This window comes from Oryza glaberrima, chromosome 2 (genome assembly GCF_000147395.1).
Source record: "Oryza glaberrima chromosome 2, OglaRS2, whole genome shotgun sequence".
NCBI classification, from domain to species: domain Eukaryota; kingdom Viridiplantae; phylum Streptophyta; class Magnoliopsida; order Poales; family Poaceae; genus Oryza; species Oryza glaberrima.
In genome coordinates, this window is record NC_068327.1 from 31,729,261 (window position 1) to 31,751,426 (window position 22,166).

The window sequence follows — 22,166 nt, forward strand, 5'->3', positions numbered from 1 at the left end:
AAAAGAGTTAAAAGACAATAAACTGAACCCAAGAAATAAATGCATGGTACCATATGGTCCAGCCTAGAAGCAACACAGATAATGGCAGCCTACCCAACATTTATTTGCTAGTAATACACTATTTCTCCCACCGTTTCAAATTATTGCATTCTAGTTTTATCTTGAATCGATCATTTGTATATCTGTCCATCAATTGTTAATAAATTGATAGTTTACCGCGAGAATAACTTTCATATTATTTATATTTTGCATGTTGTTGAATTCGAAAAATTTATATTGTCAATGATAAAAATGTTTGTGTCGTGACCCAAGGTCATGGACAAGATTAGGGATAGACGGGAAAACACCCTTTTCCCGCCTATCCTGAGAAATGAGCCCGAATACAAAATAAACACACACTTTTACTGACAAGATTTTTAGTATTCCAATATGTCCTGTCTGCTACAGGTTTTTTTTGTTAGCCTTATATAGTTCATAGATTTACATATGAGATTACAATTGTGCCCTTCGTTGGGCCCACATGAAATTACAATCGTGCCCATGCCATATGAGCAAACCCTAAGGGCATTTTGGTACATTATAGAGGTCATTATAGTCTTTTGGTGCCAGCTAGATGGAGTGGTTGAGTGGTTCCCAGGAATATTCTCTTGACATCTTTATTGTCCAAGTTGCCTTCTTCATGACCAAGAGTCTTTTCCATCACCATGGGTCTTCTCCACGACCGAGGGTCTTTTCCACCACCATGGGTCTTCTCCACGACCGAGGGTCTTTTCCACCACCATGGGTCTTTTCCATGGCATGTAGTCTTTTCCATCTCGATCATCCTTTCCGACTTACCCGGTAGCTGACCTATTATTAACTTAGGAAATACCCAAAACGGATAATGAGACTTAGTGAGAAGAACTCACTCGAACGGTATTTTCCGACTCGAACAGTGTTTTCCAACTCGAATGGCATTTTACCGTTTTCCCTATTCGAATGACCCTTTGCCACTAGGATACTTAGGATAAAAACTCAATCTTACCCAATCTCTTCCTCTACAGTGTTTTGGGCCGAATATGGAGGGACGGTGGTGACCCGTTACTACAACAGTTTGATTTATGGTAAAACTAGAATGACAAGTAATTTGAAATGGAGGGAATTACATCTTATTCAGTACACCTATCTGATGAAATGAAGTCTAATAACTTCTAGCATGGGAATCCAGGTAATTTAGCATAAATAAAATTATTCACCACTCCAATCCAGTGAGTTACACATGTGCATAGCGATGAACAGGCAACCGATCCCTTCCATGAAGCCATGGGAGCACTAAGCTTCATGGAAGGATTTGGTCTCATGCGTGGAGATCTCTGTCCAAGAAGGACCTATACAAGCTGTCCCCATTGCCACCAAACCAGAAGACACCCAAATTTCCAACACTACTCTACATGGATGCTGCTCGGCCGTTCGACGGCCATGTCACGGCGATGGGGCTAGTGACGTCGTGCACGCCGTCGCTCCAGGTGACCGACCCGAAGGTGTACTCGGTGTCGACGATCACCGGGTTGCCCGACGCGGCGATGGTGATGTCGTAGGACAGGCTCTGGTGGCTCTCGTCGAACACCAGCATGCTTGGGCTCACCGTGACATCCACACCGGACGGGCTGTCGATCTTGGCTTCGTAGACGGCATTGGCGTTGCTGCCGACGTTGCGCACCACCCTGTGGTAGGTGACTGAATCTTTGTAGGAGGATAGGACGACGGCGAAGGCGGGGTAGTTGAGGTCCCCGGTGCGGGGGAATTTCGTCGAACAGTTGGCGACGGAGCCGTCTGTTGTGAAGAGGGAGATGATGGAGGGGGAGTAGCCGAGCGTGCAGAGGAAGGAGACGTAGTCTTCAGTGCCGGCGTCGTACACGAGGCCAGGGTCGAGCGCGCGGTTGGGGTCGACGTGGCCGGCGCCACGGACGAACGGCGTCGACTCGGTCCCGGTAGCCAGGTCCTTGATGACCGCGCCGGAGTTGTCCACGTTGTACGCCGTGGTCATGAGCGCCGACTTGATCGCCGCCGGGCTCCAGTCCGGTTGCGCCTGGCGGAGCAGCGCGGCGAGGCCGCTGACGTGCGGGCACGACATGGACGTGCCGGAGATGATGTTGAACTCCACGCGCCTCGGGTCGATGTCGAGGTCGGTGGGCGCAGACTCGCCGGTCCACGCCGCGAGGATGTTGACGCCGGGGGCAATGACGTCCGGCTTGAGGATCTCCGGCGCGCGGTAGTTGGGGCCCCGGCTCGAGAACGCCGCGACGCGCGGCGCGGACGGCGACTTCCCGATGACCGTGCCCCGGAACACGATGGTCGCCGTCGGCGACGGATCGCTCTGGACGTAGTACTTGATCTTGTCGCCGAATTTCTGCCCCACCATTGTCGCCGGGACGAGGTGGGAGTCGGCAACCAGCTCCTCGCCGCTCTCCGCCGTGTTCACCAGAATCATGCCGGCACCGCCGGCCACCTTCACTGCCCCGCCTTTCGCCACACGGGCGTTGCTCCCACGCTCACACAGAACGATCTTGCCGGAAACCTTCGCTGGATCGAGCTCGCCGATTATGCAAAGCCGAGACCCGCAGTCGCCGGCGTACACCACCGGGAGCAGTGTGGAGTTCAGGGGTTCGCCGGAGTACAGGGACACGCCGCCGTAGACCTGACCGTTGCCTAGAACCACATCAGCCGGGAATTCGCGGTCGATGGTAGATGCGCCGACGGTCAGTATCCATGGCGCGATGTTCGTCGCGGTGTACTCGCCGGGGCCGGAATTGCCGGCGGACGCGGACACCACGATGCCCTTGCTAACGGCGTGGAAGGAGCCGATGGCGATGGAGTCGCGGAAGAAGCTCGGGGCGTAGCCGCCGGCGCCGACGGAGAGGGAGATGACGTCGACGCCGTCCGCGACGGCCTCGTCCATGGCGGCGAGGATGTCGGAGTCGTAGCAGCCGGACTTCCAGCAGATCTTGTACGCGGCGATGTGCGCCGCGGGGGACATGCCCACCGCCTGGCCACGCGCGTAGTCGAAGAACCCGGCGCCGGTCACCGGCGACCCTGCGGCGGTGGAGGCGGTGTGGGTCCCGTGGCCCTCGGTGTCCAGTGGCGACTTGGACTCCTCCGTCTCATCGATGGCGTGGCCGAGAGCAGCCTCGTATCCCTTGTAGAAGAACTTTGCGCCGATGAGCTTGTTGTTGCAGTAGGCGGAGGCGTTGAAGGAGGCGGTGGAGACGCATCCGCCGGAGAAGGACGCGGGCGGCGGGCCGAGCCCGTCGGTGGGCGCGAAGGAGCCGCGGCCGATGGGGTAGATCCCGGTGTCGAGCACCCCGACGATGGGTGACGACGCGCCACCGGAGGCGGCGGCGGCGGCGGGCAGGAGCCCGGAAGCCTGGGTAAGGTGGAGGAACGCCGGGGTATGGGTGGTGTGCAGCTGGCGCGCCTGGTCGGGGTGGACGGCGAGCACCCCAGGCTGCGCCTCGACGTGCGCCGCCTGTTCGGGGGTGAGGCGCGCCGCGACCCCCGTCGCTGCGTGCGCGTAGGAATAGAGCAACCGTGGCCGCGGTGCGCGCAGATGGCGCGGGAGGCGGAGGAGGCGGCCGAGGAACACGGCGCCGCCGCCGCCGCCGACGCGCGTGGCCCTGAGCGCCGGGTGCTCGGGCGCGAGGTGGAGGATGTACGTCGACTGCTCTCTCGCGGCCGCCGCCGCCGGCGACGCGGCGGCGAAGAGGATGAGGAGCACGGCGGCGAGATGGCGGAGGGTAGCCATGGCGCACCGGGGGAGCGGATTGGATTGGTCGATGACTCGACGCCAATGCGGCCTGGAGAACTAAATAAGTGGTGGGCCCTTTCACCGGGTCTGGATCTGGATTGGCCAATGGCGATGCCGGCGTGGGCTCGTGGGATTCTTTACCCGTTCGGTCGTCGGGTTACTTTTGCGGCATCGGATTGGACACGTCGGGCCTCACAAGTCTAAGTATCTCATTTTTTATCGATTTTTTCTCCGGTTTATCCGTGACTGCTGCTCCAGTTTAGAACCAGTTTCGTGCTCGTTTTCATCAGGATGTACTCTCACTCCGTCCATAGAAACTCCATTTTCAGTCTTTGATATAACGTTTGAGTTTTTGTTTTATTTAAACGTTTTAAAATTAGTATTTTTGTTATTATTAGATGATAAAATATAAATAGTATTTTGCGCGTGACTAATTTTTCTAATTTTCTTATAAATTTTTAAAATAAAATAGACGGTCAAATGTTAAACTCACAAACCTACAAGTAGGGTTTTTGTGAGTAGTACTCCCTATGTCTCAAAAAGAAAATCTAGGATTGGATGTGACACACCGTAGTACTATTAATTTCTACCCCCTCCGTTCCATAATATATAAACCTAGAACCGAATGGGACACTTCATAGTACAACGAATCCAAACATATTGTCCAGATTCGTTGTGCTATGAATTTTCCCATCCGGTCTTAGGTTTCTATATTAGAGCAAGTTTAATAGTATAGTCCACTACTAGCTCCAATTCATCTATAGCCGATTTAATAGCTATTTCATACAATAATTACTTACTATACTATTAATGTATGACCCCACCTGTCATACACACTCTGCTTCTTGGAGTCCGTGCTGCAGCTGGCTACATATCTGTAGCCCGCTGCTCTTCTCTCTCATCTTTTATCTCATTAAAATATGTTTATAGTTGGCTAATAGTATGCTATTGTACCTGCTCTTATGAGACGGATAGAGTATTAATTTAGACAGATATACTTTCAGGTTTATAGTATTGATATGTGTCACATTTGGTATTAGTTTGGTTTTATATGTCCGTTACATAGAAAATTACTTAAAGTGAATGGGACACCATACAATGTATCTGGACATATGTCCATTTACATGTCCACTGCAAGCAACGGCAACAAATTCAGTGGTGACAGCGGCGACGGATTTTTCTCCTTGTCACTATGCCACCTTGTTGTCACCGGCAATCTACCGCGATCTATCATCAATAGTCCAGGCGTAGTTGGGAAGAAACACCGGATGTCGAGTTCAGGCAATAGCGTTTCTGCTCTTCCCAAGCGACATCCGTGCTGCACGATCTTCACACGCAGAAGCGTTGCTGCGCCACATGCTTCGTCGCCGTATATCTTCTCCGCAAGCGCACCAAGTTTTAGAATTTTTTTATTAAAATATTTACAAAAATAGTTTTTAGTTTTGAAAATTTACAAATCTAATCGCCTGTCGCCTTTTGGGATTTTTAAAAATCACCCTTCCAGAAGGCGGCAAGGGATCTAAATGTAAATTTTTCAGCACAAATTGTTAGCTCTATGATTTTACAATTTAAAATTATATTATATAAAGTTAGATGAAATAAAACTTTGTATCAAAATTGTAGATCTCAATGAGATCTACAACTTTTTAGTTAACAAATTTTTCATTTAAGATGTTTTAGATATCCAAATATTCGTTACAAAATATAAAACACATTTAAAAAAAATCTCAGATCTACATTTCAAACGACATTGGATGGAGATAAACTTTATATAAAAGTTGTAGATCTTGATGAGATCTATAACTTTGTAATTTATCACTTTTTCATTTAAAATCATTTGGAGTATCGAATAAGCATTATTAGTTTTTAAGCAATTAAAACCGGTAGAAAGGGTTTGAACACAAATAAAAATTTTGCATTTAGGTCCCTTGCCGCCAGGGCGGCAGGTGATTAGATTTGTAAATTTTCGAAACAAAAAATTATTTTTGTAAATATTTTAATAAAAAAATGTATAAATAAAAAAATCCCAAGTTTTATAGCATCTGGCCCATCAAGCTAGCCCGCCGGGAGGCTGATCGATCCACTCGGCCCAGTAATGGAAGTATGAAACGCCAACAAATTGGGCCGGAACGGGATCCCCGCTTACGTAGTTACGGGCCGTTATTAGTTGGGCCGGCCGGGAAGGGATTACAGCAACGAACTTTAGCAAAAGAAATGTGCCTTGAGACTAATACGCACGTAAAACGGAACGATAAATTAACTCAGGAATAATTTAGTATTAGTTAAAAACTTAAAAGTGAATTAATATAGTTTTTAAAGTAACTTTTGTATAGAATTTTTTTTAAAAAAATACTCCTTTTAACAATTTGAGTTGAGAAAATCAACAAACCAATTCAGCTTGAGTGTCTTGATTACTTGTATCACTTGGCAGTCTTGGGCTGATGCTTTTTTCGGTGGTCCAATTAACGATTTTATACGAATTTATTGTACCACAGTATCCCCGACGTCCAATCAAGAAAACACTACACGAATTCTTGATTTTTGCTCCATAAAACAATACAGCATGTGTTTCTTAATTATTTATGTGCTCCAAATATAATAAAACCTGTGATTCTCTGGAGACGAATGGCCAATATTATAAGCACAAGTGCGAATCGTAGTAACATGCAAATTGAAAATCTTCCATGCCGGCTGAGGTAAGCTCTGACGCATACTTTGCCTATAATTTCTTTATATCAATTATTTTTTCCGTGCTGATTGCTCTAAGATGAGTCAGGACACGAGTACAAAGCAGATGGCAGCGGAATCTCATCTCTCCCATATCCATCAGTAATAAGCTTTGACCTCTGCGTGCTTTTTTTTGCTCACGTAGCCGTGAGTTACGCCATTTTGGAACAATTGAATCGACTATCTAAGTATTTTGCTAGTAGAACTTTTGCAGAAATTGAAGGAGTATGTAAAATTAAATGATATAAATTATGATAAGTCGAAAAGAAAATAGATAAAGAATATCTGCATTGTACGACGGAGGAAGTAAATAGGAGCCCATGTACAATTCCAAAGTACTCAATCGTACGATATCATTTCCTAAATTTATCAATTGTATTTATTATTATCAGTATGTGGTGATCATGAATGGTCGGTAAAATATAATCAAGTATAGCTGTTTGTCACTGTCAGTATGTCAGTCCCTCAAACGGTTATAGGGGTGGCTAGGATTGAACCAACATAAATTGGCGCCCATGCTTTTTTAGCGTATAGAATTGTCATCCACAAACCCGTCACAATCCGTGAACGAACAAACTTGAAAAATGAAATGCTAAACATATTCATCTTCCCTTTTCCACACGGAAGAACAGCAGCACAATAAGTGAAACAGTGATGCATCATTGCATCTGTGCATTTAAAGATATACTCCTGAGTAGACTGAAAATTCTCTCTTCTTGACGACAGTAAAAACTTCTTTTAGCTTAACCTCCATGACAGGTTACTGATTAACTAAGAAAGGGTGTCTCGTAGTAGTACTGTACTGTGTAGCTTAATATAGCACGTCAGCTTCTCAGCTCTAACCTCTCACCATTTTCCCAAGAGATATCGCCATCACGATCTCCCGTAACCACTTCTTATATAAAAAGCAAGCAAGATGCTACGAGCTAAACAATTTCTTTAGTTAGTCTTCACTAATCACGGGCTTAAACGCATCTTGTTACATTCTCATCGGCAAGCAAAGAGCAAGAGAGAAGAGAGAGGAGATGGTGGATGTGAAGCACACGGCCGGCCACGCCGGCGCGAGGAGAGTCAAGCTGTTCCGGGTGCCGCGGCGGCCGGCCAGGGCGGCGGAGGAGGCGGGGGCGCCGCTGGTACCGGCTGGCGAGAGGAGGAAGAGGAAGATGGCGGTGGCGAGGCTCGGCGGCGGCGCCGGCGGGCGGAGGCGGCTGTTCGGTGCGTTCCGGCGGCTGCGGGTGCGGTGGCTGGCGGCGCTGTACCGCCGCTCGCTGCGGCGGCTGCGCGCGTACTACGCCAAGGCGGTCCAGGACCTCCTCGAGGGCGCGGCGGCCATGAGCACGCTGCGCTCGCAGGCCGCCGCCGACTGTTCGTTCGGCACTGCGTTCGCGCCGGTGGTCGCCGTCGGCTACTGATGAGCGCGTGCATGTCTGCAGCACCGTTCTGGCCTGGGCATGAAGAACATGAAGCCATGGAGCAGTAGCACCCCTGTGTATAGACGTGGTTAACTGTCCATGATGAATTCCAGTGCTGATCTTTTTTCTCTCTTCATTTTATGGATCTCGAGTTCTCGACAATGATCAGTGTTCATCCTGTTCGTAATTAGCTAGCATGTAGTACAACTTTCCGGATCTGAAAAAAATAATTATATTATGTTAAAGAAGAGAGAAGATAGTAAGAGAAAAAAATATATTCGCTTGATTGCTTCAGATCAGTCTGTTCGATGAAGTAATTAGTACTTTATGTAGGCTGGTCTTCCGAATTTTACTCCTTGCACATGTCTTACAGTAGAGTTCAGATCAATCTGGGCATCTGTCCCAATTTGTCATCGAATAATTAGTCTGTCGAGATTCTGTTCCCTCCTCACGTCTCAACTCTCAACTGCCGTCTGCTGGAACTAAGATAAGCGCTAATCGTAGTTGGCTTGCATATATAATAATAAGTACTCCCTCCGTTTCATAATGTAAGTTATTATAGCATTTTTCATATTCATATTAATATTAATGAATCTAGACATATATATATCTATATAGATTCATTCGCATCAATATGAATATGAAAAATACTAGAATAAGTTACATTGTGAAACGGATGAAGTAACAGTCTGTCACTTCCCTTTTCGTAGCCAGCAGTAATACGCAATAGTAACTCACTGAAGCTATTGCAAATAGTAGGCTTAAGGATGGACACAAGGACAAAATTTCAGTCTAAGATGATTCCCATCAGAGCAGACATCCTACCGTACGTTCAGGCGTTAATAAAGTCCAACTGCGCCTCAAGATTTGCATGTGTTTTGTTGCTTTTGTTTATGTTCTGATCTGGTTTAGTGGTATACTCTCTGGACTGATGCTAAGTAAAATCCCGATCAAATCCTACTGGAGCCTGGAGGACAACGAAGCGAGACAGCCCTGAGCCCAATATATCACAATCAATTCATGGCGTGTTTACGGCCCCGTGAGGCCGTGACTGGCTCAGTTACAGAAAAGGGCCTGGGCCGTCGTTACACCGCCAGCCCACCCAACAATTTTCGAGCTGGGCCTCCACTGCTGCGTTCCGTTGTTTTGGTTGGATCATCCGGCCAACCAGCGTCAACACCGGGATCGGCCGGCCGCGTGTCTGACGGAAATGGCAAATTCAAAGTTTAAGCAGATTTAAATCAGTAATTAGGTAGCTGGAAGGAGCATGAACGCACGATTCATGCACAGCTGCTCGGTGCTTCAACTACACCTGACCTCACGAGTCACACCTGCACAGTACGTGCTACACCAACTGCTACTAGCTGACGCGAGTTCTATACTTCTATCAGCATGACACATCTCGACGATCTCGTAGACCAACTCATACGGAGATCACGCTTAAATACTACTCGTAAGTCGTCGCAGCTGCAGGTGGACACGCGGCTAGGCGACCAAGCACAAGCAGCAAATTAACAAGCGTTTCAACAAGCTGGAGATCACGAGTCCGGAGCAGATGGACGGCCACGTCGCTGTGGCGCCGCGGCGAGACGCTGCGTTCCGCGCGACGACGCGGCGGACTGTGACGATTCTGCACGGAAGCTGCAGGGTGAGGAGGAGGAAGATGGCGGTGGTGCGGCTCGGCGACGGCAGCAGGAGGCCGCGGCGGTTTATGGGGGCGCTCCGGAGGCTGCGGCTGCGGTGGGTGGTGGCGGCGATGTACAGGCGGACGCTGCGGCGGCTGCGCGCGTGCTACGCCAAGGCCATCAGGGACGTCCTCGAGGGCGCCGCGCTCGTCGGCGCCGCGCGCGCGGACGCCGGGGTTTGAGTTTTGCACTTTCACACATCTCCTTTAGGGCTTATTTGGTTGCTTGGGAATTAATCCCCAAGGGATCCTAGGATTGAGTGAATCCCTACCAATTCCCATCTCACTCAAACCCTGTGGGGATGATTCCCTTTGCCTCTCCTAATCCCTCTCCTAAAACCTGTGTTCGGTTTTGGCTGGGAATTAACCCATGGAGAAGTCCAATCAAGCAAGAAACTACTGAAGCGGCTGAATACTCCAATAAATAGCGCATTAAATTTGACTTATGCAAAAATCATACACAGAAGTTGTTGATGTCATGAAAAATACTGCTAACACTGAAGATAACAGTGTATGCGTCTATTTCTTCAAGCAAGAAGCACATCACAAACATGTCTTGTCAGCAGACAAATGGTAATAATACTGTTAAGAAACTTTGGGCTTGGCCCATGAAGGCCTGGCCTAAATACACTTATTGGGCCTATCATCAAACCTTCCATATATTGGAATGCACTATATAAAGAGAGGAGGGGGCTACTCATTTGTACAGTTGATTGGATGATTGAATAGTGCAAGAGAGTCTACTTTTATACGATTACGGGACCCTCTTAAACTACTTCGTGTAGCAGGAGGGTTGCGTAATAAATACAATTATTTTTACTTTCCAAGTATCTCACATAGCAAACTCAAAACAGGTTGCACTAGCTAAGTCTAAATACACAACAAAACCCAAACTTCTCCCAGGATCTCCCAAAATGAGAGTTTAAGTACTTCATGAAGCTGCTACCATCACATTTTAATTACATAAAATCCAACATCAGTGATTGCTCCAAATGACGAACTATAGCCTTCTGTGACTGAAAAGGATAACCAATAGTTAATAAGATGGCACTACTAGCTCCATAGTAAACAAGTATTCACAGTAAACAAGTATGCAAAAGCGCAGTGGATAACAACCAAATTTTCCCTTCTGTACAACATCTATGAAAGCATTGTAGCAAAAACTAGACAGGAAAGTTGTAGGTACAGATTCAACAAGCAAGTCCAAGAAGAGATGCTTATATACTAATATCAAGCAGTTGTCCTTATATCAATTATAAAAACTTCAAAAGGAACAGACACCTCAATTGCCAATTGATCATCAGAATTTAACAGTAACAAAAAAGAGAGGGCATGGAACCAGGGAGATGATAAGCAATGGTGATTGCAGTGAATGCTGTAAATTCATTGCAGTACACAAGAAGCCCTAAGCTCCATCTCTACTTCTCATCATACACAGATGCATATGTCTCTGCAACAAGTCTGTCACTTCATGTTATGCTTTTCAACAAGACAGTTATTTTAAATTGGACAAGGATCACCAGTTGGTACTTTATATGTACCAGTGCATTACATCTAGTGAGAGGAATATTATGCTTGGAACAACAATAAAGAAATTAGTGCAGTACAACCCAACCTGTCTTCACACTCTAAGAATTGGCAAATTAGTCCAAATTAACCAATTTTCGGATCAAGGTAAAGCAATAAGATGTTATAGGCATCACATTTTAATTACTGAAGCGGTTCTATTATGCCAAATGTCAAGTTTAGTAGTGAAGCTTGGTGTGAAAAATTTTATAGGCTCAGTAATTTTAAATGAAAATAGATATTGAAATGAAAGTGACTCTGCTTGTAAGATGACAAAAACTGCTCAAATAGAAGCATCACATGATGTCCTTCAGCATCAACTGCTGCATATCAGGAGATCCACTAGATTTTCACTTCAGCTAGCTGTAACTGCCTAGCTCCCGCTTTGCAGCCTCAATTACAAGCATATTATATGGTATTGAATCTTTTTTCACCTATCCTAAAGCCAAATTGTGAACTTGCAATGGCAGTACCATATGCAGTACTACTTAAAATGCTTGCACCCAAATAATCAAAATTTTGGAATCCTAAACTAGGATAAATAGATCATCATGCTTAACAGAGAAAAGATGCACAAATGGATGGACGGTTTCCAGGAGAAGCTTAACAGCGGGGCAAATTTCCTGGAGGAGATGAACAGCGTAGTGAGTTTAGTGAAGAAGCAGCGGATCAACGACCCCAGCATGATGAACTGGTCGCTGCAGCTCAAGGACGCTATCGACGAGGTGGAGTTTACAAGAACAGCAAGAACAACAAGAATAGTCAAAGAATCGCCTTGTGCTCTCCTCCGCCTCTTCTTCTCCGAGGGCGCCACGGCGGTGGCGCCGTGGGCGAGGGCGATGGGCGGCGGCGGCGGCAGAGTGGATGCGCCGATGCTATGCTGCGACCGGGAGCGGTGTTCGACGGGATGGCGGCGACGACAGGAAAGGGAGAAGAGAAGGAAACCCTAACCCTAGATTTGGAAGAGGAGGGGAGAGGAGGAAAGGCAGCGTGCTCACCGGAGAGAAGGTGGCGGCCGGATGAGAGAGCCGTGCTGTCGCCGTTGCCGTCGCCTTCGGGTCGCGCCGCCCGCCGCGCGCCGCGTCTTCGTTGCGCCGCCGCCTCCTCTCGAGGTTTTTTTCCACGCCTCGGGAGTAGATGATTTATTCCCGGGCCGGGGCGCAGGGAAAACACCAGGATGGGCCGGGTTAAAATCCAGACTGGGCTTAACCGAAAACATATTTTTCTGTGGGCCGGTATCCTTTCCATGCCGGGATTATCCGTGGGGAATAAGTTCATCTGAGGTCCCTTAACTTGTCAACGAATCCGATTTCCATCACACAACGGGTCCCTCAACTATCAAAACCGGTACAGATTAGGTCCCTCGGCGGTTTTGAGGGCGGTTTTAGTTGACGTGGCGCCTACGTGGCTAATTTGACTCAGTCTTCATCTGACATGGCACTGACGTGGCGCTTACGTAGCAATTCGATCCGGAAAAATAATAAAACCCGTGGGACCCACATGTCACTCTCACACAGAAAATAATAAAAAAATGGTGGGACCCACATGGGCCCCACATGTCAGTCCAACTCACCCCTCTTCTTCATCCTCTCTCCCCCATCTCCCCTCTCTTCATCTCTCTCTCCTCTCCTCTCCTCTGTCATCAGGCGACGGAGAGGCAACAGCGATACGGCCGGACAACGGTGCCTATGCGGAGGAGCTCGGCCGAGCGACGCCGGCGCCGATGCGGCGGGGCGCGGCTGAGTAGAGGCTCGGCGCGAGCGTGGCCGTGCAATGGTGCCGGCCCCGGTGAGGGCACAGCGCGGGGCGCGCCCTCGGGGGTGCGGCCGGGCAGTGGTGCCGATGCGGAGGAGCTCGACCGAGCGACGACAGTGCCGATGCGGTGGGGCGCGGTTGGAAAGAACAACACGAAATCAATCGACACCAAATTTTTATCGTATTTCTTTTATGCTGTTTTTCCTTCTCTTTGTTTTGCTCCTCCCGATCTATTACAGGCAGCTGTCATCGTTATCGTCGTCCCTCCGGCCGGCTGGTGGTGACGTTGCGTCGGAGCAGCTACTGGCTGCTGCTGCGTGTGCATCTCCGCAGCAGCGTTGCCGCATGAGTTAGACGCAGCAGCTGGTGAATTTTTGTGTTGCTTTCCTGGGATAAATTTTGGTGGCAACATTTTCTTCTTCTTTCCTCGGTTCTCTTCTTCTTCCTATGGCGCCGGTCGCCGTGGAGTGGCACTCGCGGCTGCTCGGGCGGCGCGGCTCCTCCGGCCATGCGCCCCACCGCATCGGCGCCGCCGTCGCTCGGCCGAGCTCCTCCGCATCGGCACCGTTGCCCTTCCGCACCATTGAGGCCGCGACCCGCGCTGTGCCCGCACCGGGGCCGGCGCCGCCACACGGCCACGCTCGCACCAATCCGCCGCTCAGCCGCGCCCCGCTGCACCGGCGCCGCCGTCGCTCGTCGGAGCTCCTCCGCATAGGCACCACTGTCCGACCGCACCGCCACCGTGTGCCGCTGCCTCTCCGTCGCCTGAGGAGAGGAGAGGAGAGGAGATGGGAGATGGGGATTGAGGAGGAAGAAGAGGAGGGGTGAGTTGGACTGCCATGTGGGGCCCACCATTTTTTTTTATTATTTTCTGTGTGAGACTGATATGTGGGTCCCACGGGTTTTATTATTTTTTTCGGATCGAATTGCCACGTAAGCACCACGTCAGTGCCACGTCGGATGAAGACCGAGTCAAATTAGCCACGTAAGCGCTACGTCAGCCAAAACCGCCCTCAAAACCGCCGAGGGACCCGTTGTGTCTGGTTTTCTGGATGAGGGACGGAAATCGGATTCGTTGACAAGTTAAGGAACCTCAGATGAACTTATTCCTATCCGTGGGGATTGGGCCCCGATCCCGGCCGTTCCCGGCCCAACCGAACAAGCCCTTAATTTGCATCAAAACCCTCCTGCAATCCTTGCATGCATTTGCGTGTCGAAATAATGATTCTGTGCATGGCAAACGTGAACAAATTAAGCAAACAAATTTGACAGCAATTTCGCTTCAGAGTTCAGATGCTTTATTTATGAGATAATCTATTCTAAATCATTAAGTTTGTTCGAGTACAATGATTTGACATTGACATTGTCTCTTTCTATAATATATCGGTGACTTTATCAATTGTTTTATAATACGCTATTGGGTTAGGCATTCTTTTCAAAAATACCCAAAATACCCTTATGAACATACTAGGTTAACAATTGATTTATCTCACTAGAAGTTCCAAAAAAAATATGAAAACTTTTATGTGGCCTCCTTACGCAACATGGAAATTTGTACAGGAGTTTCAAGTTTTTTACATTTCTTTTTTTTAAAAAGTTATAACTTATCTTTTATATGGTATATAAAAGTATTATTATTATTATTTTAATATAAATCATCTTTCACATACTAAATTAGATATTTTTATGCTATCACTCCTGTATAAGCAAATTCTCTCTCGTATGCCACGAAAAAAATATTTTTTTTAAAAAAAATAAATATACCAAAAAAAATAAAATTTGTATACAAACTTTCATGTTGTGTAAGGAGGCCACATACAAAAATCATATTTTTTTTGAAGCTTCTAATAAGATAAATCAATTGTTTATTTTGTATGTCTCTAAGGATATTTTTGAAAATAAGGTCCAGCCCTGGCATATCGTAGAACAATTGTTAAAGTCACCGGTATATTATAGAAAAAGACAATATCAATGGTAAATCATTGAACTCGAACAAATTCAGTGGTATAGAATAGATTATACAGCAACTACGCTTGTGCTATATCAGGAGGAAACATACGTCTCGGGTTCCCCCCGAGTGCACCCATACTGCCATCCAATAGTTCGGTTTACAACAGACAAGTATACAACGTACGAACCATCTGAAAAGAGGGAGGTCTTCTCTATTTGTGGAGAACGGAAAACATGGGATTAGGGTCTGAAAATTTCTGGGAGCTGGTTTGGATATTTGTTGGATCCATTTTTCGCTTGAGAAACCCCAAAATTTGAAATTGGAAATAGTATAGGGGAACTCTGGGTGATGCTTAGGCTTGGTCCTTTTTTAAACCATTCCGAGACATACTAGAACGTGGGAAGGTTTAGGATTGCAAGATCAAACCTTTTATATATAGGGGTTTGGCCGGTTTAATTGGAAAAAAAAAAAACAACCAACAACATAACATCCAATTAACCATTGAATCGTTTGTTCAGTTTTACATCTATTTTCCCTCAGCTTTTACCCTAGTTCATCCATTATCGTCAGTATTACGATGTAAGCCGTCCATCTTCATCGCGAGAGTTTTGAATCTTCTTATAGATTTGTCGCAAAAATCTTCCGTTCAGCTTATAAAATGGTTGGTCACTTGTCTAATCCAGCCCGCTAGTCGGCTTTGATTTGGAAATTCATTCTGATTGGGAGCTTTTCAAGATCAATGTGGATACCGCAATGTTTTAGGTGAATCACGTGGTGATGGAAAAAAAACGTGAATACGTTGTATTTTGTTCAGACGACGCATGTAGCACGCCAATTCATTGCCAGTGGACGGCGACGGCTACTCGACATCAATTTCCATCATGGAGACTAATCAAGCAGGTGACCGAGAATCACTAACAAGAAGCTTAGAAGTTGCCATTGTAATTATGGATACGGTCATAAGCATCCATATAAATAGATGATACCCCGTACTTTGCTACGGGATATATGTTAGATATTGATGAAATGATTTAGATTAAAATATTATGAAAATAATTTTAGAATGATGATTTAGCATATGTATGTTTAGTTTTAGAATGAAACAAATTGTATGTATAATTACTACTTGCATGCTTACATGTATATGTAGTGTGCATTAGCTCTATAGTGAAGGGATATGCAGGGATCATCCATTAATCCTCTGTTTTCTTTGTTTTATTCTGCTTAATTATCATATAATTCCAGCCTTTGTTGGATTTTTTTTTTTTAAAAAACCCTTGCGTAGTGTTTAATTGCACGGACCTAACAGTTGGGAGTTGGGAACAACCGAGTCAAAAGAACAAAAACAAGGAAGCCATAGTTTGGCTTATTTTAAGCATAAGCGAAACTGCATATTTAAAAAAAATAATAATTTATGAATAAAACTTTTATATACGTGTTCTTAGCGATCTAAAAGCAAAAGCTAAAAAATAAACTTTGATAAAAAAAACTTTAAAATTAATTTTAAATTTAAGGTTGAAAATTTAAATTTTGACTGATAAGTATAAGCATAAGCGAAAAAGATAAGTCCGCAAAACTCTAACACTACCGATTGATCGGAATATCTTCTTAAAATTGTTGCATGGCACGCGAACATGTTAAGCGACAAATAAATTTCAGAACAATTCGACCGCTTCAAATCTATCTATCTATTATTATATACTAAAAGTCCATTAAACTTTCTACAAACGCTCTCAAGCCACCACGTGGCACTTCTACAATCGCTCCTAGACCGCCATGTGGCAATATCTAATCTCACCGTTGATTTTCACTTAAATCGGTGGACCCGATAATTTAGACCATTAGATTAGATTAGTTGTATTGACACCCTAATAAATCAGAAAAAATCCTTAAAAACTAAACTCCCATCGCCCAACCCTTCTGGCTGGCCCCACACGTGCCTAAGTACGTAGCAGGTACGTTTGCCTCCATGTGCACAATCCAATTCCTCCCCCCAATCTCTATTTTTTTTTTCTAAATCCACATCATAATTTCTATTCTATTCTTTCTATTATTATTATTATATAAAAGTCTATTAAACTTCCTACAAACACTCTCATGCCACCACGTGGTGCTCTAAAAACACTCTCAAGCTGCCACATAGCACTCTAATAAAATAGATAAAATCTTAGAAATTCTGAAAAAAAACCCTCAACCCTCGATTTTCATTTAAGTTGGTAGACTATTAGTTTACACCGTTAGAAAAGATCCATTATAAATAGTAATATATCCCTCCTAACTTACCATGTAATACTTACCTAAAAAATATTGGCGGAAATAAGCCAAGAAGGCATACGTGCGTACGAGTTAACCACTATAAACGAGAAAAGAAGAAATGATATACAGAATAAAAGAAAAAAAAACATACTGCATATATACGTACTACGTACTACTGGAAAAAAAACATTGCTTTTTAAACTGGATCTTCACTTCCTAAAAACATTGCTTTTTATATAAACTGGATTTTCACTTCCTCTGTATTGTATTTTTTATGACGGCGTTAAATATTTAGTTAAACTACCGAAAGAAAACAATGATTTAAATTAGATTTTCTATTATACTTCCTTTGGATTTTTTTTTAATTTTAGTGAAGGTGGTAGTATAAGAAAAATATATTACTTCATAAAACATGCACACCCAAAAATAGATCTAGAATATAATATAAAATATCAAATAAACGTATCATTTCACACCACAATTGTTGAGTATAGATAGATTCTATTTGCATCAATGGGCCTACATTTATAGTTAAAGATGAAATAATGAGTAATTAAAATATTACTCAGGACATTTGTCATAAACACATATAAAAAATGTATTGTTTAAAAATATATCACATTTTTCTCACAAAATAAAGTCAGGATTTTAGCCGTTAATGACCCAATCTACGCTTTGATTTGTACATATTTTTAAGTGTATAATTAATAAATGTAAGGTTGACTTCTAAAGTACTTATTAGATTGGCTCTCCCTCATTTATCTTGAGTATGTGCTCGGAACCATTAAAGTGTTGGTGTTTTACAAATACTTTCTACATACATACATACATACACACACACAAACACACACACACACATATATATAGAGAAGTTAATGTTCATATCTAAACATTTAAAAAATTTTCATACTCATTCAAATTAGGTATATACTCAATTTGAATCTTGGAGCCCATACTCCATGTAGCACCAGTTAATATATATATATATATATGTGTGTGTGTGTGTGTGTGTGTGTGTGTGTGTGTGTGTGTATGTATGTATGTTATATGTACGTATGTGTGTGTATATATATGTATATATATATATATATATATATATATATATATATATACACACACACACACATACATATATGTGTGTGTGTGCGTGTGTGTATATATGTACCTATAGAGGGATGCGCTAAACCGCGCCTGGGTGTGCAATAACTAAACAACTCCCCTCACAGCACCCCATCCCCCCACCCCCCACCCCCCACCCCCCAACCAGGAGGGCTCTCCCACCCTCTCCCGCACCTTTTTCTCTCCCTCACCATTTTTGTCTTTCAGTAAATAAATTACTCGCACTTAATATCTTCTTATTAGTAAATGAATTACTAACTCATATATTGATCTTCATATTATCATCCCGCACCTTTTGGCCTGTTCATTCCAACTGCAACCCACATATTTCTCTTGCACACGTAGTAAATAAATTACTCTCTGTTAATATCTTTTTATTAGTAAATAAATTACTCGGAATCCAATTCATTACTTCTTTCTGTAAATGGATTACTCTCGAGTTGTTTTCAGCCGTTCTCAATTGGTTCCTTCTCTCAGTAAATGAATTACTGTCGGGTTGTTCTCATTCATTCTCTTAGTAAATAAATTACTATTACACCAATCTCAACATAACATATTGATATTGCCAAAAAAATCTCTTAGAAACCAAGTTACTATTACACCGATGATTCTCAATGTCTCTTAGTAACTAAATTACTATTACATGCACGAATCCAACAAACAAGACGGCGCTAGTGCCACATATCGATGTTGAGCCGACAAAGCACTATAGATCCTTAGGTCTCCCATCGACAGATATCCATCACCCACGAACATCTAGAGAGGCATTCCATAGCCACCTGGATATAGACAAAAACGATTACATCATCTAAGAGAAGTCTTTAATTTACACTCATAAATGACTCTAAATGAGATATGATTCGCCGAAGAAGAAATAAAATGCTTCATAAAAAATTGAGCTACCAGTTTAGGTTCCTTCATGCCTACTTTTAGCCAACAGATCATTTTTTATTCAGACTAGCATGGAGGTCACATTATGTTTCCTTAACGGTAGTTCCTGGGCTTGCCTAGTCCCGATCTGTAATCGATGACATTGTGCAAAAAACAAAATTAAGAATGCAGTTGGCTGAAAAATGTAGAATAGGTAATTGGGATGCTTCAGGCTAAAATATCCAGATATCTCTGATTAATAACATACAAGTTATAAGCTACACAAAACCTGCCATCTTTTCAGATGAAAAACGATTTCAAGAATAAAAATGGACCGAATGTTCTTAATGAAAAGAATAATCATAAATTCAGAATGATCTAGCATTCACTACAAATTGATCTACAATGGATCGATGGAACATGAATGTATGTTATACAGCGCATCAATGAACACAAGCAATCACCACATATTTGGCGCCCGCAAATAAGCTGCAATTAACTGATCAAACATGGCAGCTATGCTTCCTCAAAGAAAAACAAGTAGCTATTGCCTATAGAGATTGATTGAGTAGATAGAACATGGAGAGAAAATAAAACAAATAAAGCATCCTGACTTTCATTGGAACACATACGAATTGAACATCCATCCATCCATCGATCCTGACCGCCATCCCCATGCCTGCTTTGCGTGGCCAGGGTCTCCAGCGCCTGCTGCCGACCGGCACGAGTGCAGACTGCAGAATGTGAAGGAATCAGAATACAGGAGCAAATTAGCAGAACTGCAGCAGCAAATCGGTAAAACAACAAAGATGCAAAGTAAAAAGTTCAAAATTGCATGGACTCAGCTGCTTACCCTCATTATCATCGTGCATCACAGATCATGACGCCACCGCTGTGGGAGGGAGGCAGCGATGGGAGGCCTGATCCGTGCCAGATCCTTCGAGGGAGGAATCAGGGTGTGGTCAACGCAGCCGGAAGCTCCTCCCCGCATCCCGCCGTCAACCGCCCCCTCCTCCTCAAGAGATCCTGTCGATGTCGACGCCGATTCATGGGCGGGGTGGGGAAGGGAGCACCTCACCTCTCCATGGCTCGGCGCAAAGGACGTCGGCGACCCGCGACCATCGCCGCCTCCGACCGATTTCACCCGTCGTTAACCGATTTCGCCCATCGTCCGCCGCCCGTCGCTGGAGGACACTTCCACCGCCAGCCTTCTCCCGTGCCCTCTCCCTCTTGGTCGATCCGGGAAAACCGGCATGGGAGTGGATGGACTCTAGATCTAGAAAAATAGGGTGGGATGGTCTGTTGCATCCTAATATACATATATTGCATAATAGGTGAGTAAATAGATTACCAGTAGTTTAGGTTTATTGGGGTAGTAAGAAAATTACTATTACACATACTATGGATGGGGGTGGGATGCAGCAGGGGAAGGGGGTGGGGGGTGCGGCGGGAGGGGGTGGGTTGTGTTTTAATACACTACACCCCATGTGTAGTATAGTATCTCCTTACCTATATGTATGTGTGTCTATATATATATATATATATATATATATATATATATAGGTAAATTAACTGGTGCTACATGGAGTATGGGCTCCAAGATTCAAATTGAGCATATACCCAATTTGAATGAGTATGAAAATTTTTTAAATGTTTAGATATGAACATTAACTTCTTTACTAACAAGTTCAAACTTGTTTGAACTGAGTTTGAACTTTTTTTTGTTAAATTTTGGTTCTAGGTATATAACATCCAAACATATAATTCGTTAGGTATGTAATAATGAATTATGAAATAAAGTTGAGTTTGAGTTGTTTTGTTGTTAGGTATTTGTATGAATCAAATTTATATACCTAGGTATATACTCACAATTTGAACATTTTTAAAAATTTGAGAGAATTTGTGTGTTTTATACCTTGGAGCCCGGGCACCATGGAGTCCCATATGGGTATCCTACACACACACACACACATATATATATATATATTAAAATTGTTTAGTGCTCCATGGTGCCTATACTTCAACATTATCCACCGATCAGCTGCTTTGAGATCTGTGCTACTCATAACAGGGTGTTAGAACCTTTTAGCGGGTTGAACCCGGTAAAAGATATTCAAAATCTGATTTGAGTCACCTTTCCGTTTGTTTATCCTTGCATGATTTGCATGTATTCATTTCCATATAATTTTGCATGCAATTACTTTCCAAAAGAGCATGAACGTGATTGAGTTTCCTATTTTAAGATCGTACAAAAAAAATCAGGTACCCAAATTTCGGTGTAATTGATTTATTTCCATCAACACCGGTGTGTACTTTCCATTTCTGATGTACATATATATGCCTAGAGATGTTCTTTTGTTTTTACGTACTTGAGTTTCGTCGCCACACTGATACGCATACGCCGCCGAGCTTCTTGGTCGCTGCCACTGGTCGTCCTCGAGCTTCTTCATCGACGTTGCTGGTCTTCTCGGATCTTCCTCGCCAATGGCGTTCGTCGGCGAGCTTCTTCGTCGCAACTAATCCTCAGCGACCTTCGTTGACACGCCGTTATGCAGCCGGACAACGAGCTTCTTGGCCGTCGCCGCTGGTCGCCACGAGCTTCGTCACCGACGATGATACTCGTCCACGAGCTTCTTCGTCGCAGCCAGTTCTCCACAATCTCCGTCGCCAGGCCGTTACTGGCCGGTCGTTAACGTTCGAGCTTCGTCGCCCACGCTTTCGTCCACGCTACCACGCAGGATCATGCGTGGAAGATAGTCGTGCGCAGCAGGACCAGCTGCATGCACACGCTAGGAGCTGGATGGTTTTGTTCAAATTACTGTGTTTCAGATAGGGTTAATGATTCTGGACTGATATTCTTGATAGTGTTTTGGGTATATACGTACCTAGTATATGTGCGTTTAAATAGGTATATAGACAATTAGAAATGATACTTACCCAAAATACGAGTTTTAATTCAATAAAAAAATAGTTTTACTGGGTATATACCTAATATGTGTAAATAGGTACATTCCGAATTATAATTGTGGTACATCACACGTA

The 22,166-nt window shown here is 44.5% G+C and overlaps 2 protein-coding genes and 2 long non-coding RNA genes across 5 annotated transcripts; 1 reads left to right on the top strand and 3 right to left on the bottom strand.

The window, feature by feature from the left end:
- Positions 1-1,067: 1,067 nt before the first annotated feature.
- LOC127763471 (subtilisin-like protease SBT1.4) lies at positions 1,068-3,831 on the bottom strand. The gene has a single exon (XM_052288182.1). It carries the CDS (start codon positions 3,779-3,781, stop codon positions 1,427-1,429), a length of 2,355 nt encoding a protein of 784 aa, XP_052144142.1. The 5' UTR covers positions 3,782-3,831; the 3' UTR covers positions 1,068-1,426.
- A 3,545-nt stretch (positions 3,832-7,376) lies between these two features.
- Positions 7,377-8,222, top strand: LOC127764075 (uncharacterized). Its single transcript, XM_052288899.1, has one exon. It carries the CDS (start codon positions 7,537-7,539, stop codon positions 7,921-7,923), a length of 387 nt encoding a protein of 128 aa, XP_052144859.1. The 5' UTR covers positions 7,377-7,536; the 3' UTR covers positions 7,924-8,222.
- A 2,016-nt stretch (positions 8,223-10,238) lies between these two features.
- Positions 10,239-12,306, bottom strand: LOC127761574 (uncharacterized). Its single transcript, XR_008015271.1, has 2 exons — positions 12,172-12,306; positions 10,239-10,623 (listed from the first exon to the last, which is right to left on the bottom strand). It is a non-coding gene; the product is annotated as an uncharacterized LOC127761574 (long non-coding RNA).
- Positions 12,307-18,763: 6,457 nt separating this feature from the next.
- Positions 18,764-20,544, bottom strand: LOC127761888 (uncharacterized). Of its 2 annotated transcripts, none has more exons than XR_008015326.1 (3): positions 19,978-20,544; positions 19,757-19,858; positions 18,764-19,033 (listed from the first exon to the last, which is right to left on the bottom strand). It is a non-coding gene; the product is annotated as an uncharacterized LOC127761888 (long non-coding RNA). The 2 variants fall into 2 exon arrangements; XR_008015327.1 differs by having other exon boundaries at positions 19,158-19,858.
- Between the last annotated feature and the right edge of the window lie 1,622 nt (positions 20,545-22,166).